This window comes from Cantharellus anzutake (genome assembly GCF_015039405.1).
Source record: "Cantharellus anzutake strain C23 chromosome Unknown EI90scaffold_6, whole genome shotgun sequence".
Classification (NCBI taxonomy): domain Eukaryota; kingdom Fungi; phylum Basidiomycota; class Agaricomycetes; order Cantharellales; family Hydnaceae; genus Cantharellus; species Cantharellus anzutake.
The window spans coordinates 623,672-644,391 of NW_024066956.1; the positions used below are offsets into that span (position 1 = coordinate 623,672).

The 20,720-nt window shown below is 50.8% G+C and overlaps 6 protein-coding genes across 6 annotated transcripts; 2 read left to right on the top strand and 4 right to left on the bottom strand.

Annotated features, from left to right (window-relative positions):
* Window positions 1–127: 127 nt before the first annotated feature.
* EI90DRAFT_2990311 (uncharacterized protein) lies at window positions 128–3,600 on the bottom strand. The gene is made up of 3 exons (XM_039056090.1): window positions 3,369–3,600; window positions 1,379–3,290; window positions 128–1,323 (listed from the first exon to the last, which is right to left on the bottom strand). Exons 1-3 carry the CDS (start codon window positions 3,445–3,447, stop codon window positions 558–560), a joined length of 2,757 nt encoding a protein of 918 aa, XP_038921296.1. The 5' UTR covers window positions 3,448–3,600; the 3' UTR covers window positions 128–557.
* A 2,364-nt stretch (window positions 3,601–5,964) lies between these two features.
* Window positions 5,965–8,260, top strand: EI90DRAFT_3279282 (serine incorporator/TMS membrane protein; the record flags this gene model as incomplete). Its single annotated transcript, XM_039066662.1, has 9 exons — window positions 5,965–6,049; window positions 6,107–6,168; window positions 6,222–6,353; window positions 6,406–6,509; window positions 6,586–7,326; window positions 7,378–7,486; window positions 7,547–7,611; window positions 7,667–7,819; window positions 7,877–8,260. The coding sequence occupies 9 exons, from the start codon at window positions 5,965–5,967 to the stop codon at window positions 7,890–7,892; spliced, it is 1,467 nt and encodes a 488-aa protein (XP_038921297.1). The 3' UTR covers window positions 7,893–8,260.
* Window positions 8,159–9,345, top strand: EI90DRAFT_3037526 (uncharacterized protein). Its single transcript, XM_039058787.1, is given in 3 exon segments — window positions 8,159–9,206; window positions 9,250–9,252; window positions 9,264–9,345. 1 exon segment carries the CDS (start codon window positions 8,197–8,199, stop codon window positions 9,196–9,198), a length of 1,002 nt encoding a protein of 333 aa, XP_038921298.1. The 5' UTR covers window positions 8,159–8,196; the 3' UTR covers window positions 9,199–9,206; window positions 9,250–9,252; window positions 9,264–9,345.
* A 202-nt stretch (window positions 9,346–9,547) lies between these two features.
* EI90DRAFT_3037531 (uncharacterized protein) lies at window positions 9,548–10,273 on the bottom strand (the record flags this gene model as incomplete). The annotated part of the gene is given in 5 exon segments (XM_039058788.1): window positions 9,548–9,681; window positions 9,740–9,781; window positions 9,797–9,798; window positions 9,829–10,098; window positions 10,161–10,273. Coding segments are annotated over 4 exon segments (302 nt in total), but the record flags the coding sequence as incomplete, so codon positions are not given.
* A 466-nt stretch (window positions 10,274–10,739) lies between these two features.
* EI90DRAFT_3037542 (uncharacterized protein) lies at window positions 10,740–13,424 on the bottom strand. Its single transcript, XM_039058789.1, has 12 exons — window positions 13,388–13,424; window positions 13,264–13,278; window positions 12,900–13,200; window positions 12,754–12,842; window positions 12,330–12,695; window positions 12,130–12,272; window positions 11,996–12,064; window positions 11,727–11,944; window positions 11,359–11,654; window positions 11,244–11,323; window positions 11,161–11,190; window positions 10,740–11,099 (listed from the first exon to the last, which is right to left on the bottom strand). The coding sequence occupies exons 1-12, from the start codon at window positions 13,391–13,393 to the stop codon at window positions 10,772–10,774; spliced, it is 1,941 nt and encodes a 646-aa protein (XP_038921300.1). The 5' UTR covers window positions 13,394–13,424; the 3' UTR covers window positions 10,740–10,771.
* Window positions 13,425–14,481: 1,057 nt separating this feature from the next.
* Window positions 14,482–18,840, bottom strand: EI90DRAFT_2271893 (uncharacterized protein). The gene is made up of 5 exons (XM_039052797.1): window positions 18,676–18,840; window positions 16,843–18,601; window positions 15,429–16,778; window positions 14,591–15,373; window positions 14,482–14,518 (listed from the first exon to the last, which is right to left on the bottom strand). Exons 1-4 carry the CDS (start codon window positions 18,676–18,678, stop codon window positions 14,685–14,687), a joined length of 3,801 nt encoding a protein of 1,266 aa, XP_038921301.1. The 5' UTR covers window positions 18,679–18,840; the 3' UTR covers window positions 14,482–14,518; window positions 14,591–14,684.
* Between the last annotated feature and the right edge of the window lie 1,880 nt (window positions 18,841–20,720).

Genomic DNA, 20,720 nt, shown 5'->3' on the forward strand with positions numbered 1-20,720 from the left:
ATCCTTGCAAGGGGTGCATATTAAAAGCATGCCAAAAATCACCAAAAACGGATGACCATGACCGTCAATTAGCTCAATCGGAACCAAAATGGAGTATGTATTTATGGCTAATCTCAATTGAATTGCCATGCTGGTGCTTGAGTTCATCGAAAGCAGTCGAACTTGTTCTCGCACGTCATAGCCTAATAAAGCGAGTCGCATAGCATGAATCAAAGTATAACCACATAAACAACGAAAATGCAATGCGCTAATTAGCTGTGAAGGGCGCGGGGTCAGAAGAGATGCAAATTGAAGTGGATGTGCGATTTGAACAGGATATAGGAATGATCTTTGAGGGTTTTCAAGAGTCGCTACGATGCTGTAGAATATGATTATTGAAGCGAGCGTGAATAGAGATCATGATGAAAGCTATAACAGACTTTGAATAAATGGAATGGAATTGGTGAAAGGGAGGACCAAGGTCGAAAACACGACACACTGCAATGACATATCAAGAAAGCTGTGATGATCCCTTCCCCAAGCAACGCTCTTATGTAAGAGCATTTGAGCACAGACAATCAAATCATGGGTATGTCTTCGCTGAGAGATGTCAGAGGCTCAGGATCTCGAACTCGATCAGGAGACATCCGCGGCGTAACAGAAGGAGGGCGCGGAGGAGGATCAGAGGGCGGAGGACCAAATCGACCGGTCATAGTAAAATTACTCAGCGGAGTTGCTGCGGGCGCCCAGGATGTCGATCCGAGGGGTACTCTTGAGGTCATATTAAGTAGGCCAAGTGGCGCGCCTGGCACCGAATCAGACGAATTGGTACGACGAGAGTTCTGTACATTCATCGTGCTACGGCGGGGTGTCTGTTCATCGATCTCCATGGGTGTTGGTGGCACGGTCAGGGAAGCAGTTTCGAGGCGACTGGGTCCTGCCCTGGACGGGGATCTGCCGTCCTCAGACGGTAAACGGATTGGTGGGAGTCGCGTTCCGGTGGCAGAGGGCATCCTCATTGCATTGATCCTTGTCATAAGATTTTGAGCCATAGTCAGCTGTGCGGACGCTTGATCGGTAGGCGAAGGCAAATCTCCACCAGTCGGAATTGCAGCTCGATTGCGATGCGGCTGATGGGTACGGGTCACTGAAGTCCGTGGCGTCCGATCTACATTCATGTCGTTTGCCGAATAAGGAGGTACGTGCGCAGCATACCTGCCAGACTGGGATCTCGTCGTTTGCCCAGGGTTCTGCGTCGCGGAGGCACTCTCGACTGGACTTGGGCGGTGATGGTGATGGTGCGAATGATGGTGGTGGTGGTGATGTGCACGGCGAGGGGTTAAGCTAAAAACCATGGCCTTTCTTAGCCAAAGCCACCAAAATCAGTGAAGAAACGGACTTATCACTAGAATGATTCCCATGCCGAATCCCGTCAGGATTGTTCTCTTCCTCTGGATCCCGAGCGCTACACCAAAAACGGTGTCCCTCCGTCCATGCACGACTTTGACATTCCTTTCCACAATACTTCGCCTTCCGGCATCTCCGACATTTTGCAAACTCACGAGGATACTTCTCCCACTTTCCACACGTCATGTTGGCACACTGCCTGATTCCGCCACGGCTCTCATCTTTGCGGCACGCGTTTCGCATGATGACTCCAGCCCAATACTGGATTTCCCAAGGTAGTCGAGGGTGAGACTCTGCAATGGCAGGTCTAAATGTGAAGCGTTCAACTAGGGAAAAGATGTTAGGGGCAATGACCGGTACGGATGGATTTCGAATGTTATTCGATGTGGTGGGGACGGGGCGGGGAGTGTAGAACGCCTGTCGAACATACGGGTATTTCGATAAATATGCAAGTAGCTGCAAGGACAACAGGACATCCTCGTCTTTGAATGGCCCTTGTTGGGTTGATGACGCAAATGTGGTTGAAGATCGCACGCTCCCTCCAGGAGGCTCAGGGATAAAGCCTAAAGGTGCGCGAGCCGCACCGTCTGTAGCCATTGAATTGTTCCGTGGCGAGCCTTCAAGACGCACTCTCTGTGAGGCAGCGTTTGCAGTTGCATCACGGAGCATCTCAATGCCTGTTGCAGGAACAGCTGTAGTGGGCAAAGCACGATCGATTTGGTCCTCCGTCAATGAAGCAAGTCCGGCACGAGGCGTCGTATCAATGGCTCCTGGTTGAGGCGTCCCTACGTCCACACGTTGAGTTACCGCGCCAGGTGCACCGGGCGGCGCCCCGAGAGCCATGTCGTCATTTGCCTCCATAGTTAGAATGGTAGGATCGATGGCATTCATCCTGAAACCATCCATACCAAACACCTGTATTCCGTCTACCCCCACACTTTCAACGACTGCAACGGCTTGAACATGGGGCCGTGTTGCTGGGCCCGTGCTGACGTCGGTGTCTAAGTCCTCCCCATCCGTCTCTATTCCATGTCGAGAAGCCGACTGTCGACGAATGCGAGTCTCAGAAACAGGGTTATGAACAGGCTCGTTTGCCTGAGGCGCGATTATAGTCCCACTTCTATCTCTCGCCTCCACTGTTGGAGTGTTCCCGCGGATTGGAGTTGTAACGGAGCTATTATCGGTGCTAAGTAGTTCAGAAGAGGAGGACGATGGACGAGGGGGGAGATATTCAGATGAGGACGCAGCGGCAGTCGAGACGTCAGCCATTTCTTCGTCATCGCCATCCGTTTCATCTGACGGACGTCGTGGCCATCGGATTCCGGATTGTTCGGCAGCTACTTCTTGTTGGAGAGCACGGGCAAGTTGAGTGGCAGAGACAGCTTCGGACGCCCTCTGTCTTCGCTCGATGTCCTCATGCCGGGCCTCCTGGCGCTTCGAGTGCCGCAGTTGGCGGCTTTCCTTGCTCGTCACAGAAGCTGCTGAAGTCGGGGGGAAAGAAAGACCTTTTGAGACTAGCCAGGCCTCTAGGACGGCACCAACCACTCGTAGCATCCCAGCCTGCACAACGCGAGATCGGATTGACTCCGAGCCACGGACGCCAACATTCACGACACATTGAAATGCCAGACTGAAGCGATGGGCTGCTCCCTTGTCGAATGGAGGGAATTCCCCAGGAGTCGGAGCCCTTCGTTTTAGTGACTGCTTTGGCGGAAGCAACCCATAGAACTGACGAGGATTCACAGGTGGAGGCGGTGAGGAGACGAATTCACGTAACATCCGAACTAGACATTCAAGGCCACCATCGATGGTAAGGATTTCGCGAATGCGAGGGGACGTGTTCGTGAGGTACGTGAGATTGGTTAGTGAGTTATTCAAGGGGAGTGCGGAAGTGGCATCAAGCGCTAAAAGATGAGTGATGATCAGTAAGCGTAAAATTGCGGTCATACAAGAAGCCCCCGAGTTCGTAAATATATACATACCTCGTCTGTCGTAGAGCTGGGTGGTTATACACACGGCAGCCTTGCCTTGAGATGTGAAGCTGAAGTTGCCCTCTCGCATGCTGAATCAGGGTAATTTTTCGAAGGCGGCTGAAGTTCTAAACGCGCTCCGTCGCGATACGCTGCTAGACGGTCCCAAAGAAGAGGACGGTTAGTAGTTAGGGAGTGCTGAACAATAGGAGAGTGAGTGAGTATGGGCAACTGGTATAAGAGGGTTGTGGTGGTCTACGGGAAGAGCCTTGGCTGACTCAACATCTCAGTCCAACCTTGATGTGCGTGTGTCAACATCTCACTTATTCTGGAACACTGGTTCGCTTTATCTTATGTAACATTCATGAAACGCTGGCTTATCCCAGAATTGCGGCTCTATTCTCTTTGGCTCAAAAATACATCAACACACGCACCACAAGAGCTGTGCGAATCCAATCCCCTAATCACCAGTTACTACCATCGGCACCAGTACCGCACAGAAGTGCAGGCGGAAAAACAGACAGATGGGGCTGTAACACCTGAACGAGTCGCCATCCACCTCCGGAGCGACTGATGCTCGGGAATCGGTCTCTGTGAGCGCCACCAATATGGCTCCGATCTGACTCATGGCCCTTATGCTGGGGCGGTGAAGTTCAAACTAACTTGGTTAAATGTGAATTTCTCAATTACAGCAGTGCCCTGGGCGCAATTAAAAACGACCTAGCATTCTAGTTGACACCAACAGCATTAATGTACCGGAGGCAATGTATCCACACTTCCCCAATTCCATTCGGAGTCCAACGCATCGCTTTGCCTACGATATTGTGCGTCGAGCCCGATGGGTCGTGTGCCTCATTAAAGTAACTCCGGATGAAGGTCAATGCCTTGAACAATCTCCCACCGAACATTGGGTGACCCAAGCTTCGAAGCGAGTATACCAGGATTTCGCCAGCATCAACTGTTACCCGGAATGTAGTTAGAAGATCCAACAAACCTTTTTCTTCAACGTGGGTAACATCAAACAGCCGGGCCCCGGCTCGACCAGTTTGAGCTCCTACTCGTCGGATCGTCAGCAGGTTGACTCCGATCTAACAATATTCCTAATTCCCTAATTGTGAGCAGTGGGTTGCAAGTAATTGATACGGAGACACCCCTTCTCGCTTGCGCGTAGGTGGTACATGATTGGGAACACTCCTACAAACGACTTGAAGTCGGAACTCGAATGCATGGTTTCCAGTTGTTAGGGTGAGGGAAGACGATGACGCGATTCCAAACCAGCAGTCGGCCTGAATGGCTGACGGTATAAATTGTTCAGTATCATAACAATTTCTAGGCAGGAATCAAACGTACGCAGCCACATGCACACTGAAGAGGGACATGGATATTAATATCGAGAAGCAAAAGGATAACATCAGACATAGGATCAATAATTCGATCTTCGCTAGACCCGATGAACACTCATTGAGCGCGCCTCACAGGTAAGTACTTGAAAGGCTTCGCGAACATGAAATAATCGAGCCAAGCCGAGACCTTGGGCTCACGTTGTTAATCAGCCCTGACGTAGCAAACAGCCTGAGATAGTTCCTCAAGCTTCGAGAAATTGCTCAAATGTCAAGTGATGAGATGGCGATATCGAATCTGCATTCACCGATTCCGCGGGCGGCGTGGTGATGCAGGAATGACACCCGGCGAGGAAAACGGACAGCCGCCACACGGTACCATAACGAGTACGGGCCCCAGGCCAGTGACGGAAGCAACTTGAACAGATCCATTCCGTCAGACCTCACTCGGCGGTCAACACTTGAAGTAGGAACTATCATTGCAATATCTCAGCACAATTGATGCTAAGGCCCGCGAGAACCACAATAATAGTGAAGACGTGAACACACATGAAACTGCATCATTGAAATCCCCAACACCAGCAATATGGCCATGCGTGCATCAAGGCGGAAGTCTCCACAACATACAATAGGTTACCGCAATCACACATCCCCATCCAAACTACTCTAAGCCCGATCTTTTCCTCTACCATACCCGGAGTGACAAAGGAGGAGTGGCAGCCCACGCGGCGGTGATGAATATTTTCTTTCAGCTGCATGCGACTGAACTGTAGATCACAAACATGCCAGGAACAGAGCCAAAATGCATGCATACAAGACCAGAAAGACAAACGCTTGAAGGACAGCAACCTTTGCCAATAAAGACTTGATGGGTAGGCACCTGTTTGAATTTGCGCTTCCGAACCGAGGAACAAGTAGCTACATGCACGGTCGTGTGGGGTTAGAGCACACCCGTTTATGAAGACGCCCGCCGGACTACTAATCGCCCCGAGAGAGAATACCACATAGACATACGACGTTCTTGCGATCACCACAGACTAGAGGAGAGGAGAGAGTAGGGCGACAATTCACTTATCGACGCGAAGGAGTGATGGCGCCAACAAGCCCAAGCTGTTATAACTAGTACAGGGACGAAATGATCGGCATTAATCCTGCGAATCGAAGTTTCCCGTGTCCTGATGTACGACTCCGGGAAGGAAGGGTGACGATTAACAGGCGTGCGAGAAATTGGTCACATCACGTGGCCCAGTCCACCTTATTTGCCCGCAATGGGTTTGTTACTCTCATTGCCCTTCACCGGCATCGGTACATCCTGTTTAACGGGGATTGCGTTCTGTTTCACCTCCACTGCTGGTGAGCCAAGCATGGTTCTGTTTCCTCAGAGCTCTGATTCTGATACCGCCCATGTAGCATCCCTTTTCTTCAAATCATGTAACTGCAACAGCTCTATAGCTACCCGTGTCGGTTTCGCGGTATGTGGAGCCAATTATTTGGGTTGTGTTGGGGCCAATGTTTGTATATGCAGATAATATTCTGCCTAAACTCGATGCTGGCGTGGATGATGCGAACTCGGTTCGCAATCAAGCTGCTTGAGACATGGAGCTACAATTATATTAAAATGGACTGCGAATCGGGGAAATGCTATGGCGTTCTTGCAGTATGTATCCTTATTTGTTCCTCACTGCAGAGGTCACCAAGTCGCATACTAGGTTCATCGTGTTTGCTTTGCTCTTACGTTATTCCATGCAATACTCGGCGCTCTTCTTATCGGTGTTGAGAACACCAAGACGAAACGAGCGGTGATCCAGAACGGGTATGCTCTTTTGTTGTTGATGAGGGAATTTTGGCTGACGAACCGACCCCATACAACCAACCTCAACCCCTCTCAGATGGTGGGGTCCGAAAGTTCTGGCATGGCTAGTCCTACTTGCCATATCATTTGCGATTCCCAACGGCTTTTTCATGTTCTGGGGAAATTACATGTCCATCATCGGAGCGACTATATTTATCCTCATTGGTCTCGTTCTTCTTGTTGATTTCGCACACAGCTGGGCCGAGATGTGTCTAGAAAACTGGGAGATCTCGGAATCTAACATGTGGAAGTTCATTCTCGTTGGATCTGCGGCCGGAATGTACGGCGTAGTGATCACGCTGACTGCGATCCTCTATGCTTTCTTCGCGGGCTCGGGATGCACACTTAACCAGTTTTTTATTTCGTTCAACTTGGTGCTCTGCATCCTCATCGCCATATTGTCCATCCATCCCGTCGTGCAGCAGGCGAATCCTAGGTCTGGACTTCTGCAATCGAGCATGGTCGCGGCGTATTGCACTTACCTCATCACCTCGGCTGTGGGAAACCATACTCACCAAACCTGCAACCCTTTGCACAATGGTACGGGAAGTGCAACTCGCGACACAACTGTTGTGTTAGGTGCCATCTTCACGTTCTTGGCAATCGCGTATTCAACCACCCGGGCTGCTACTCAAAGCAAAGCTCTTGTTGGCAAGAAACATACGGGCGCTATCACACTCGATGAAGATGGAGCACATGAGATTGGCCCTGTCACAACCCAGCCATCTCGCAAGGACAATCCCCGCTACCAAGCCATCCTCGCTGCTGTTGAGGCAGGGTATGTAATGGCCTGCCGGGCATAGCCGAATTTGACATCCACTCTCCTTAGTGCCATCCCCGCCGCGGCATTAGAAGAAGAACTGAACCAATATGATGAGGAAGATGATGAAGTTGTTGGGGAGGAACGAGATGACGAGAAAAGTCAAACTCGCTATAATGTCAGCTTCAGAATCGCCATTGGAGGCTCGCTTTGCACATCTTATTTCCTTCGTGATTAGTATTCCTGGTTCCATATTATCTTTGCGATGGCCGCCATGTATGTGGCCATGTTGTTAACGGACTGGTACGCAACGTCGCTCTTTGAATGTGCTAATCGCCATCAAATTAATGATGCATAGGAACGTCGTGAAATCGACGAGCGGCGCCGACGATACCGATGATGTGTACATAGGCCGATCCGAAGTTGCAATGTGGATTCGAGTCGTGTCGAGCTGGATATGTCTGCTGCTGTATATTTGGAGCCTGATCGCACCAGTGCTTCTGCCGGATCGGTATGTGCCAGTTTCCTTTATGCTTTTCGGGATGATGGTCGCTCACTGTTATGCCAGCTTTGGAGCTGACTGACCTAGACACTCAGCAAGAGGCCTAGGTCTTTCTTATCATCCCCGTCCCTGATCTACCGTCACAACATTCCCTTTTGTTCTTTTCTCCCTTGCCCTGTACAATGATTAAGACACCGTGTGGCTATATAATGAAGATTTATTCAAGCGTTGATCTAGTATCTCCCAACTTCTGAACGCTCTAGCTTGGGTCCATAACGCAGAACCTAAGTGCTCTTTGCTATCATCGAGTTCTGCGTAATAGCCACGTGTCCCAGCGCCCCGTCCAACGTACAGCACTACTAGTCTAACGACTCAACGACATCCATATGCGCTACTTTGAGCCCTCACACCTGGATCGCGCAATACAGAGATTACAGCAAAACACCTCGCAGCTCGAGATTCTTTATTCCAAAGTTATCCCGATCGATCGGTGCACCAGTGATCAGGGCAGCGACAACAGACCGCCAGTAGTGCGGGTGACTGTCCTGGATTCTTCGTTCAATCCACCCACGCGCGCACACCTCGCTCTCGCTCTTCTTTCTACCCCGGACATTTCTGATACCACCCTGCTGTTGCTTTCTGTGAGAAATGCCGACAAACAACTCAAAACAGGAGACGCACCATACACGGAAAGGCTGGAAATGCTGGCACATTTCGCCGACGATTTGGCCCGTTCTCAAATAGAAGCTAACTGGCCTTTTATGCCAAAATGCGTCCATGAAAACCCCACATCATCTAGTGATCAATCACTCGCCAAAAGTCTTTGGCCGGTGATCCTGACCGCTGCCATTGACGAACCCACTTTCGTCGGCAAATCGACCGTTCTTCATCATGCCTTACCACCTTACTGGCCTTCGCTGGTGCGAGATTGGGATGGAGAACATAGGCATGAAGCCTTTCCTCGATTCCAATTCACTTTTCTGATGGGTTGGGATACCATCACCCGTTTCTTTGACCCCAAGTTTTATCCGTCCCCCGAGGGCATGTCTAAATCGCTCGAAAAGTTTTTCTTCGTCGAAAAATCGTCTATACTCTGTGCACGGCGTCCCAAAGCTTCTTTCCGAAGACCGGGAGATGTCGGTACTGAGCCCGCCGATGAGCAAGAGGAGAGCATTTTCCTGCAGTCTGGCATAGTAAAACCTTACGTGGATGCAGGACTAATTAAAATGATCAACATTGGGGCTAGCGAGGGCTTAATTAGCTCTACAAGGCTACGAGAGAGCCTAAAAGGGACAGTGAACACCGAATGGGTGTCATTAACCACTCCTGCCATTGTATCTTATATCCAGGAGCAGCAAGTTTACTCTGCTCCTTGGACCTCCGGCTGAAGCGCCCCAACGTAAGCATGGTCCTTGGAATCGAGGGACTAGATTCTCATGAACACTATTTACAACATTAGCGCTATCTCGAGACTCCTGTCCAGCGGATAACGCATCCTACCAGGTTCACTCTCGAGTGTGTATAGTCATTTTCCCTTGTTCCATTTGCTAGAATAGAGGAACACATACAATAAAGCACGCAGAATCAATGCTTTTAGAGAGATCAAATGTCCAGGAAAGAACGATTATAACTCGCCCGCAAAAGTCCCAACACAGCAAAGAGGAACGGAAGTGGTGGGAAGAGGCGCGAGAGCAAAGAAATGAAGGCCGAACACTGCAGCGCAGCTGAGTGGAAGCAGGAAGAGTGAGCCAGAGGAAAGATTCACGTAGGGCCACAAGGTTGAGTTGAAAAAGCTGCGAGCTCATGCAGACGGCGTATACGGTTGTTACAACACCTTCTGGGCTGGTCAAGGCAGTGAGAGGATAAAAGAAGGTCTGCGCGCAATTCCTTAGATTAGTCGGACTTCTGGCTTTCGACGAGTAATGATAAATTCTCACTGCAAAAGCGGAGCGCCGTATGTACAGAGTTGTTCTGGATCACGAGTGATTAGCCGGGTGAAACAGAACACCAGCGAACTCGGTCTAGCCCCCCAACCGTGTGAGCGAGTTCAAGCCGAGCGCATGAGAAAAGACCAAGAAAGAGCAGAAACCAAGCTAGTAGACGATGAAACCCGGCCCTGCGAAACGGAATCCCTCTCGTCTTCAGCACCGGCAACACGACATCCATCGGAAAGTAATAGCTTTGTATGGGAGGGGTGTTCTCAGATCGAACTTGTTTTTCACTCTAGTTTCGTATATTCATTCCGAGACCTCCTGGCCAGCGTGAAGCTTTAGGCAAGTTACCAGCCTCTATGTGAAGCTTGCAGTTGAAGGTAGGTACTAAAAACACAGCTTCACGGCAGGACACTCACCCGACGAATATTGAGGACCGGACAATGCTTAGCCATCAATGTATGTGCATATCGAGGAGCGCGCCACACGATCCTTATCAGAATTACTATTTATCGAGGATTGGCAAAAACAAAGACCACAATACAGAATTGCGTAAGAAGCTTAAGCTTAGATGAAAGATAAGGTCGCGCAATATCCAATCAGCTTCATCACGTTATCGGATCATCTCTGTGTGAATCATAATGCCGTAGAGCATGTACTAAGGACTTCAGTCAAACCAGCGGTAGTCCCATCTACCAGGGACCGATCCAAGGATGTACAAAGCTTGTGTTCATCTAAGGGACTGATCATTGGACAAGAAATGAAGCGTTACAATCGAAACAGAAGTCCATGGGTGAAAATTGCTCGGCCTATGTAACAAACGCAGAGATCGTACCCATCTCGGGTCATCCGAAACTCCGTCTAATTAGTAGCGAGGCTGACAAGTTGTCGAATCTCCTCGGGATACTAGTTCATCGGGGTGCTATGGTTTACTGCACTGGGGGACGGGAGCCTCAGCGTATCGAAGACCTTCTGGTACAAATGATCGAAGGACGAACCTCTAGGTTGGCTACCCTCGCCCGCAGTGGTGTTATGGGGGACTTTGGTGACCGGGGTAGGGTGGATGTCGTGGAGTTCGGACCCTCGGAACTTGGCTTGTGTCGTTCATGGCATATGGTGTACCTGATCGATTCATTCGAGGAACGCAACCGCTGGGTGTAGCCTGTGGCGGTTGTGAAGAAACATTCGGATGGTTCGACAGGAAACTGGCGGCCGAATGTCGCAAGGGCCCAGTTCCAACGCCAGGTTGCCATGGAGCTTCAAGCGGAACCGGTGTTGCATGGTGAGGCGACACAACCGAGTTCTCGAGTCCTTGGATTGGAATTCCTGCACAAGAAGCCAAATCCTTAAGCATGGCTCTGGCGCAAGTGCACGAGCAAATAAGTGGCTATACGGAGTGATGAACAGACACGAGCTTACAGATAGCGACCAACATACGGTCGGCACCATCTAATTACTCGTGTACGTAAATGCTCTCTTTGCTGTTATGCCAGTAGACGTACGGCTTGTTTGCCAATATTAGGACATGCAGACACTCCTGGATATCCTCAACAACCCCTGGCTCTATCAGGGAAGGGTAGAGCTTCTAGAAAGCCCTGTGCGCTCCGATTCCGCCACAACTCTGTCTGTTGTTGGCAACCATGACATCGTTAAGAGGATCACTGCACACGTAACCGCCGGGAATATCGTTTGCGGGCTCATGACTAATCCTCTTTGTCGCTTCGCAGTGATGACCCGGATACACTCTCGTGCTAAAGCAACGCATGTTCTCCGGCTCCGTTCGTCGGAGGCGCCGGGAGAACCGATCTGAGAGAATGGGCGGTAAATTAGGATGCGGAGATGATAATAGAAGAGATGAAGTCCAGCCGAGCGTTCAAAGTCAACGATATCCCGGATGTTCGGATCCCAACGTACTGTCGCCAAAAAAATGATTGGGCTTCAATGATTAGTACTATCGTTACGACAACAGGTAGCTTGATGCGTACGTCGCGGTGGCAAGGACGACCTCCATCTTCTCGCACTTTCGTCGAGCTCTGCGATTAATACCGCCTCGCGCGCAGGATGATGTCCAGTAACGGAGTACATCGTACGAAGCGCCGTTCCACCCATGACGGAGAGGGGGAGAAGGAATCTGTAGACCTCCACAGTACCGGCCTGCAACCCATCCTCGTCAGGTAGAGCAATTGGTAAATCGAGATCGACACTACATGAAGGCGTTTGCGGCGACAGTGACGAACATGAGAATTGGACGTACTCTTCCTCCAATATCAGGGGAGGCCTGCCTAGCCAGCTGCTCAGGTGACGGTCTTGGATAAGCATTGCCCTGTACCGCAATGAATCAGCATTCGGCCGGGCTTATAACGAGACTAAGAGGGTAGGTCCACACACCAGAATGTCCTCTTCCAGATTTCGTCAGGACATGAGCTTCTCCTGTGGGCACCGGCATCTTCTGCGACTCGTACGGCCCCTCCGAGGTAGACCCATCCTAGAGCAGGATTTCCTATGACGTGTGAACAGTACATAACAGCTAGCTGTTCGGAAATCATGGACACTCGAAGGATGATTGCAGGCGACTGGAAAGTACTCACAACACAGGCCTGTAGCTCTGCGAGCACGGGACGACAATGCAGTAGCGACCACGATTCTTCTACGGCAGAGAACCATTGGTACCCAGGAGTTAAGACTCCTCTGAACATTGCACACACGCGAATATCCTGTAAGTGAAAGGCAGACATTGCGCATATCATCAGTACGAGCTTCGCCGTGGAGTAATCCCTCTCATGCAGACGGCCTCTAATCTGAGCCTCCAAAGTTGGACGGTGGATAAAGGGATGCAACGTCCCAGGGGGATGACTGAAATACACATTCAGGAGCTCCCGTAGCAGATCAGGAGGTGGAATCAGTGCGATAAGGCTTCTGAAGTGCCGTTCATCTCTGAACGCATCCTCGGGCCACTATGTGTGTATGTGCCAATTAACACGTCAGTTCTTCCCACAAATTGACGCCACTTGCCTCCCGCGCATGCGCCCCGTCTAATGGAATCAGGGGGAAAGTCCTGTAGGAACTTGCTATGCGCTGAGCGTCGCTTGCTAGGCTGTATCCTTTCAACGTCGGGACAATGAGTCTCTCTGGATGGGTAATGGCCCTTGGTGACTTACCACTGGATCTCCCATGAAAACGACGTAGCTGTTGATTACCTCCGATTGGCCCCTCATTTTCGTCCTCACTGGCATCGAGCCCCTCGACTGTGGATCGGCCAGAGAAGTAGGCGTCGAGGTATTCGGAGAGCCTCGGCACATGGTCAGAAATCCATGGATGACTGGGATTCGTGTTGACTTTGCTTCCGGATTTCCTTCTTTGGGGTTCTGGAGGAGAGGTCGACGACGAGACGAGTCTCTCGTCATTACCCACGTCAACCGAAAACCCTAACGCTTGGGCAAGCTCGGGCCTTGAGGCGTGCTGAAGGGAGCAGCACAAGCACGTTAGTGATCTAATTCGCGAGCCCATAATCATTTGACACACTCGTTCAAGAATAGTCTGCATGTGCTTCAAACGCTCCTCCAATTTTTCGGCATAGGATTTTGAAGTCCCAGAGCGGTTCGAGATATTGAGAAACGAGCATCGAATGCCATCCTGCGCGCAAGACGTGCATGGTGCGTCTATGACCCCAGACCGTTCGCATTTAGCTCTAAATAGGTAAAATCCCATGAGCTGGTAAACGGTGTAAAGCGACTCCAGATCGACACACTTTTTCTTGCGGCATGCGTCGCAGGCTCGGGTTCTGGCGTGTTTCGCGAGTTCTTCACTTTCGGAAGAGAACATTGGGGAGAAAAATTTTCCGGTTTGGCGAAGCGGTTATGAAGGGTTTGGTAGCCACAGGATTGTTGAGCCAGCAGTGAATGCGGAAATTTGAGTAGGCCATGGTTGGCATTGGCAGCTGCGGAACAAACATGCTTTTCACAGCATTTAGATGCAAATGTCATAGAAAAATTTGTGAGATATATGTGTAGTACGATGCCCCTTTACTTTTTTGAATGGATAATTTGCAAGTCTGTAGACGGTGGTGGTGACGACCTCCACCGACACTTGAAAGCGGTGCTGGCGGGAACGCGAGGCGTACAGATTAGGTTGTGATGGTAGCTAGGGATTCTCGATTGGAAAATTTCATTTATTGGTGAGCGATCGGGAAACATTGGAAGCTCGGGACTGGGTCTCCGAGGGGCGAGCCCACATCAATATACTTACACACTTACATACAAAACATCAAAGAAAAAATTCCAACCTCGTGGAGCGACGATTGAGGGTTGTGACGAACAGAGCACATAGATATCAGTGAATGATCCGTGATGAAGCGCTCAAGGACGAAGCCTTCGGCAACTGTTGATCAATACCAAAGCAATATGTTCAAAACTGATAGGAAGATTATAGTCACCTGGAAAGGAGATGCAAAAGGGCTCACAAAAGATGCACTGGTAGCACCAACCACTAACTTGGAAGCAACGCAGACATGCGAACTAGGTGGCCACCTAGCGGCATATAAGCAGGCCAAGGGTTCAAATTGGGAGGCATAATAAAAAGCGTCGTTCTTTTCCACTTCGACAGCATGCATTGGGTGTGAAGCGTTGCGGTCGTATGCACAAGGAAAAGGGTGGAGGAATGCAAAGACAAAAAAGGGAGAGCGGACAACGCATGATAATAAGAATTGATAGTGCCGGGATATTCAGTTGAAGAATAATCAGAACAAATAAGCTGCAATATGCTACGTTGATGAGTTTTGCTGTTGAAAAATAATGACAAGATGTGTCGGCGTATGAGTATGACAGGACAAGCATCGATTGGAAGTCGTTACTGCAGGTTAGGTTTCCGCTTTTTTTGTCAATAAATAATCATTGCTTGCTTCGAGACGCTCGAGGTCCGTGCCGATTCGAGGCAGTACGAACGGATCACCAACCCGAAGCGTGATAATCATCTGCCCAGCTCCTCGTCCGCGTGAGCTCTCGCCGTTGACGTTCGGCCTCTTCGTCCCTCTCAGTGCGCTGCCTGTTGAAATTTCCAAGCATGCGTCGGCTGAGTTGCCGCTCCCACAGCAGGTTGCGCCTCAACGACTCGCTCATTTCATTTGCCATCATGACTCGGCGAGTAGTACGAGGCGTCTGAGGAGGTGGAGGGGGCGGAAGATTATAGGGGTGCGGCAGAGCCAAAGGAACTGCCTGCGGTCGGGATACAAAATTCCCCATATATCCGTTGAAATCCTGAGACTGCTGTCGCACATGGAACTCGGCAGACGGTACATCTGGCTGACCACCAGGCCGGTCATCGGGTTGTTGCGAGGAACTGTTCGGGAGAGCCTGATGGGCTCGGTTGCGACCATCCTTCTGAGCGAGAGCTTCCAATCTACGCTGAGCCACTGATTTGGACATATGTTCCAAACCAAGCGTCTGATCGTCCTCTTCATCGTCAGATTCCACTTCTTCGCCTTCAGGCCGTCCTTTCAGGCGGTAACCCGGCCTGCCACTCGGGTTGACTGCCACTTGGTTCGTGACGCTAACCTGAGCGAGACGAACTTCGGCAGCGCTCTTGCTGGGTTTTAGTGGGGGGGCAGCTGGTCGGGAGGGTCCAGCGGCAGGGAGAGCTAAGAAACATGGTGAGTATAAAACAAGTGAATGGAAACTTGGAATTAAACACACCAACTGTAGTCATCGGTTGCAGGGCACCCAAGGGGGCCAGAGCGGGTGGCCGTCTCCCCAGGTTCTGGGCCGAGTTATGGGGTCTCCAAGTGGCCTCAAGCTGCACTGTAGGAAGATACGGAAGTATTGCAGGATCAGGATTCAACAGTGTACTCAGAAGACCTGACTGCCTTCGCTGCCCTAAGTTCGAGTATGAACGGCTTGGGAGCTTCCTGAACATTTCCCTTTGACGTGTCACCTCCAGAGCGGCTTCACGTGCAATATGACCAGTCTCTTCCTCGTCCTGAGACGCCCTCGACCGCTGATTCCCTGCCTGAAAATCTTCGTCCTCATCGGTAACATCAGACCATGATGAACCATCATCACTAGTGGTCTCAGAGTCCGAAGACGTTGCATCAATAACAGGACGACGACTGCCCCTGGGCACAGAAGTTTGTGTCGATGGTTGTGGCTGGGGAGCATGAGGCTCCAGAGCAGGTTCTAATCTAGAAATATTGGCAATCGTATACGATCGGCCAGGCAGGGGTCGTTTGACATTCCAATTCTGCACCGGGTTTGTATGAGAGTAAGGTGGCTTCTGCAATTGTCCGTCAGCTGGCGACGATTTCTTCGATGCCATGCTAGGTAAGACACGCTTCTTACTGCCAACACTCTCACTCCCAGATCCACGAGATTCCCCAGGTTCGGTGAATGTGCCGGCCCCATTCGAAAGAGGAGAAGCAACGAACGGTCCTTTGGCCTGACTCGTGCTTGGTGCGCGCGATTGCCCACCAGGCGAGCGCGACTGAGACTTCGAATCCATTGAGTCACTCCCCTCCTTTCCTTTTGCCCTCGTCTTTGCAGAAACCCCTTTCTTCATTAGATTCGCCGACGAAGACGAAGACTGCTTAGGTAACCCGGGCCGTGCTACATTGCCTGCCGCGGTGACAGCAGCTAAGCGCACATGCTTGGTGCCACCGTTCACATACCCTCGGCCACGATATGCAGGGTAGCCGTGTGCTGGCTGCTTCCCTTTGCGGGGAACGCTATGTGACCTGGAGGTGGGAAGCGGAATTTGAGTCGTCGGCGCGGTGGGAACATCCTTGACAGAACAAGAGGTTTGCATGGGAGGGGGAGATGGATCAGTTGCAATCCCTTCATTTTTCCGCTCTGTGCGTGGAGAGGGATTCTCCTCAAAATTTAATTTAGGTTGGACGTATGAGGCAATTGAGGGAATAGTCCCATCAGCTTCAGCATGAACGAATGAACTCGCTAATTTCGGGGGTGGGATTGTGACCGTGTCAGGTGCTTGGGATCTCACCGTTTCATCTTGATGGCTGATGACGGACACATTAATGCCGATTGTGGGTCCTGCAAGTGAATTTCGCACGTGACTAAACTTGATTAGGATCTAAGGGGAAACGCAAGGCCATACCTTGCGAAGTGGCATCAGAAGCAGTGGGTTGCTTAGTCTCAGCGTCGTTGGGGCCTCGAGTAACGGCAGAAAGTACGGAGATAGGGGCAGGTAGGGAAGGGGTTGGTGTGTTGCCCAGAACGGAAGTAATTTGATTGGAAGCAGGAATGGGACCGCCAGGCACGAGTGATGATGTTTGAATGGCCAGGGCTTCGATCTCACTGTCATTGGACAGTAAGCCTGCTGCAACGGTGGTGGCCAGATTTAATATGCCAGCAGGATTACCCAGGGCCATGGGTTTAGGTGCAGTATCTGATGTGGGTAACACCAGTCCAACTTTAGAGGCACAGTTAATGGAGGTGCCTTCAACAACACAGCGGTCTTCACCAGGCGGCGTCCGCTGTATGAAAAAAATTTTACGCCCGTACTGGGGCCCTAGTTTCGCTTGTTCGGGTGCATTACTCGAATCGACAGAAGCAGGCACCTGGGCAGTCTGGGGGGACGATGGACTGGGATCTTCAATCGGCTGGGAGAAGGGAGAAGCTAGCAAGCGGGGAATTGCTCGTGGAGGCGCTGATCGCTTATTCACGCTTAGTGGGCTGGAGAAAGTTGGGATAGATGAAGCAACCTGCTTTGTAGTCTGAAGCGTCATATCGGGCTCGGTAGGCGCAGCGTCTGACGAGGAACGCAATCGGGAGCCGATAGCCACGCGAGGAAGCACTAGAGCACGATCTTCAGTAGATGTAAAAGGGACTGCAAGCAAGGTAGGGTGGGCCAGTCGCTGCGGCCCTTGTTCCTCGTGGAGATCACGACATCGTCCAGAAGCATCATTACCGCAAATTCCGTCGTCGTTAACTCTATCAGATTCAAGTTTATTCACGCTCACAGTTGTGGACGCTCGTGAAGGCGTTGCAGGAGGAGTGACTCGAGGAGTGGGGTTCGTCAATATTAGTGCCGGATTGGCGGCGCCATTAGCGACAAGGACAGAGCGGGATGAAGGGGAAAACGGCGGGGAGGCAAAACAAACACCAACAGGTGGATCCGTTACAGATGTCGAAGGATTTTGTGATGTTGACGGGCAAACAGCAGTGTGCGGGCAATTACAATTCGAGCGGGACGCAGGTGAAGATGAGGCATCGGCAGAGAGACGACTTGAATTAGTACTATTAGTTGAGGCGTGAGGGGATATAGGCTGATCAACCCGAGGACTCCTGGGAATATCGACCTTCTCTGGGAGTAGTGTGCTTATAACTTTGCCGATATTCAGGCTGGAACGAGTCGGGTTGTTCCTAGGATGAGTTGGGTTAGCACTACCACTGCTGAGGCGATGGGGAGCCGAGAGCGTTCGGTGATGGGAGTCGAGCGATATGCGGGTAGAACCGGGTGCAGAAGGCTGAGAGGCCGAGAGTTGTTGCCCTGTACGCTCTGTCCGAGGAGGGTGTGCCGATGTGGTTAATACGGTAGTCACGGGCATTCGCCGACGGCGACTGGAACGCGATGTGGAGGAATGAGAGCGAGTTGATTTTGGCGGCGGAGCAGAGGAACTCGAGGGACCAGGCAGAAGCTCGTCATCATCGACTGCCGTACTAATATCATCTTCATCTGATTCGGTTTCACTGGACAAAGGGGAGAGAGGGGAGCCGGGTACCAGAGGGGCAGTAAGGATAGCCTCTTCCGGGCCTGAGTTGCAGACCCTCCGATCAGCTTGTTTTATAGACATTTCACGGTGCAAGAGACGCCATGCGATGTTTTCCAACCTTCGGCCATCATGCAGAGATTCCTTACACTTTGTGAGGACTGGAGAGAACAATGAGGCCAGGACAATGGGATAGCACGACGTCCGCGCATGCTCACCATTCCATAGACTTAATAAACCCTCGTCACCTTGGATCTTGGCGACAGCATCCACGTCAATAGCGAGGACGGAGTCGTTGAGTCGAGGAAACATTGACTAGGGTGGGGTTCCCAAAGTCGATGTTCGGCGGAACTGATGGTGGACTGGGGAAAGCCTGGATCCTCAACGACGTCGATGAGGACGACGGAGCAGTCGCTTTGGACGCCTCCTAGCGGCGACGATGGGGATGATGTCGGTGTGGTTGGGAGGAGGGAAGAACAATGTGACTTGTTTGGTAGTTTCTGAGCAGTTGCTCGCATCGGTCCGGAAATCACGCAAATACCCCTTTAGGTGGCAAGCATGCCATTATAAAATACAGGAAAAAAAGGTGTTGTATTTTCTCCGAACGACCTCCCAGCTGAAACTCTCTTCCATGCACACCCAGACAACGTACGAACGTACGCGTACTTCTTCATTAATGTCCTGCGGCGATGGCATGTGACTTCTTCTGATGTCAAATCCAAGTGAAAACGTGATTCTCCATGACAGACCAAAGCTTGTGCTGTGCAATCTGTGTACGGCCCCCCCTTGCCCTCAAAGGCGCTGAAGATTGCGCAATTCTGATGAACAACTCTCTTTTTGACTGATTGAGGAAGCACCCCCTCACAAACCATAATTTTTTCAAACGCCGGCGCTTTCCAGTCGCTTTCCCACGCCAGATGACACGGGGCTCCGTGCTCTACTCAGCACCCAATGCATGTTCCCACCCCCACCCGGAACAGCACCCCAAGCAGCTGCCATCATGACATATCCTTAGAAGACAGAGAGGCTTTTTGAAACTCCAAATGAAGAAGGATGCTTTACGTATTTATGAAGGATCTTCCTGTGAATGAAAAGAACCATTCCTCGCATGGGCGCTTGCCTCCGTGCGGTTTCCAGGTCGCTCTGCCTCCTCCTGCAGATGAGTACCACAGGACTCTTCCATGTTTTATACTCGGCGTAGCAAGGACGATCATTCAAATTATTGAACGCAACTAGCAAGATGTGAAACAATTAACGCTACTCTTTCCATATTACGGCTATCAGTTCCGTCTATGCACCGCGCTCCATCACCACATAGCCAAAATATCACCTAGAAAATCTCCTCCTTACTGTTCCCCTGATTTAGTTCATGCTCCATCTTCACATCATCCTACCCGGTTCATTATATCACACCGACAGGTGGCCCACGGCTCCTCTAGCTTCGCCTTGCATGTGCGGAGTAACTCAAATGGAAAGACGGTAACCGACAGCCGTACCGAATTGACGCAACAACATGGCAACAGTCACGGCTAGTTAATCACCCGATCATCGGGTGGTTTTGATGCATATACATGCGGCAAACGGAACTTGTCGGGCAGTTAGTGAACTATATGGGCGTGGTGGCGAGTTGTCAGATGACGTGCGGTAAGCGGGAGACTGATAAAGGGAATGTACGCTTGCACAAGAGGGTAATCCCAGAAATGTCACTATTTTTTTTTTCGGACGAGGTGCGGGGCCCCTAAAGCCCCAGGATTGTGAAAGCAGATAGGTACCAGAAACTTGGACCCGCCACCCCCTTGTTGAACCTTGCGACTGATATGTGAATATTATAGCATCATCGACAGGGGTCACTGATGGTGAAGTTGCTGATACGGAGAGCTTTCAGAAACGCCACAGAGTAACGAAATGTTGAGGAGATACCGCGTATTTGATGTATTTTTTTGACCGACCAACCAATCTTGCGTAGTTAATTACATCGTTCCACTGGCATTTCACACGAGGGCATGGCACCAAGAGGCTTGGGAGCGCAACCATCATGTTCACACACCCAGCATGTGACACCCTCACTAACGTCGCCCGGACCATCCAAATCTAGCGAATTCGAAAAATATAAGAAATGAAAGTAAACTCCGTGGCGGTAACTGTGTAAAATGTCCACAAAGCATGTAACACCACCGAGAAAGTCCGCCCCTAAAGGCAAAGCGCGCATTAGCACTTTTAGGGAAAGACAAATTAATCAAACTGGTGGGGAGATAGACATGAG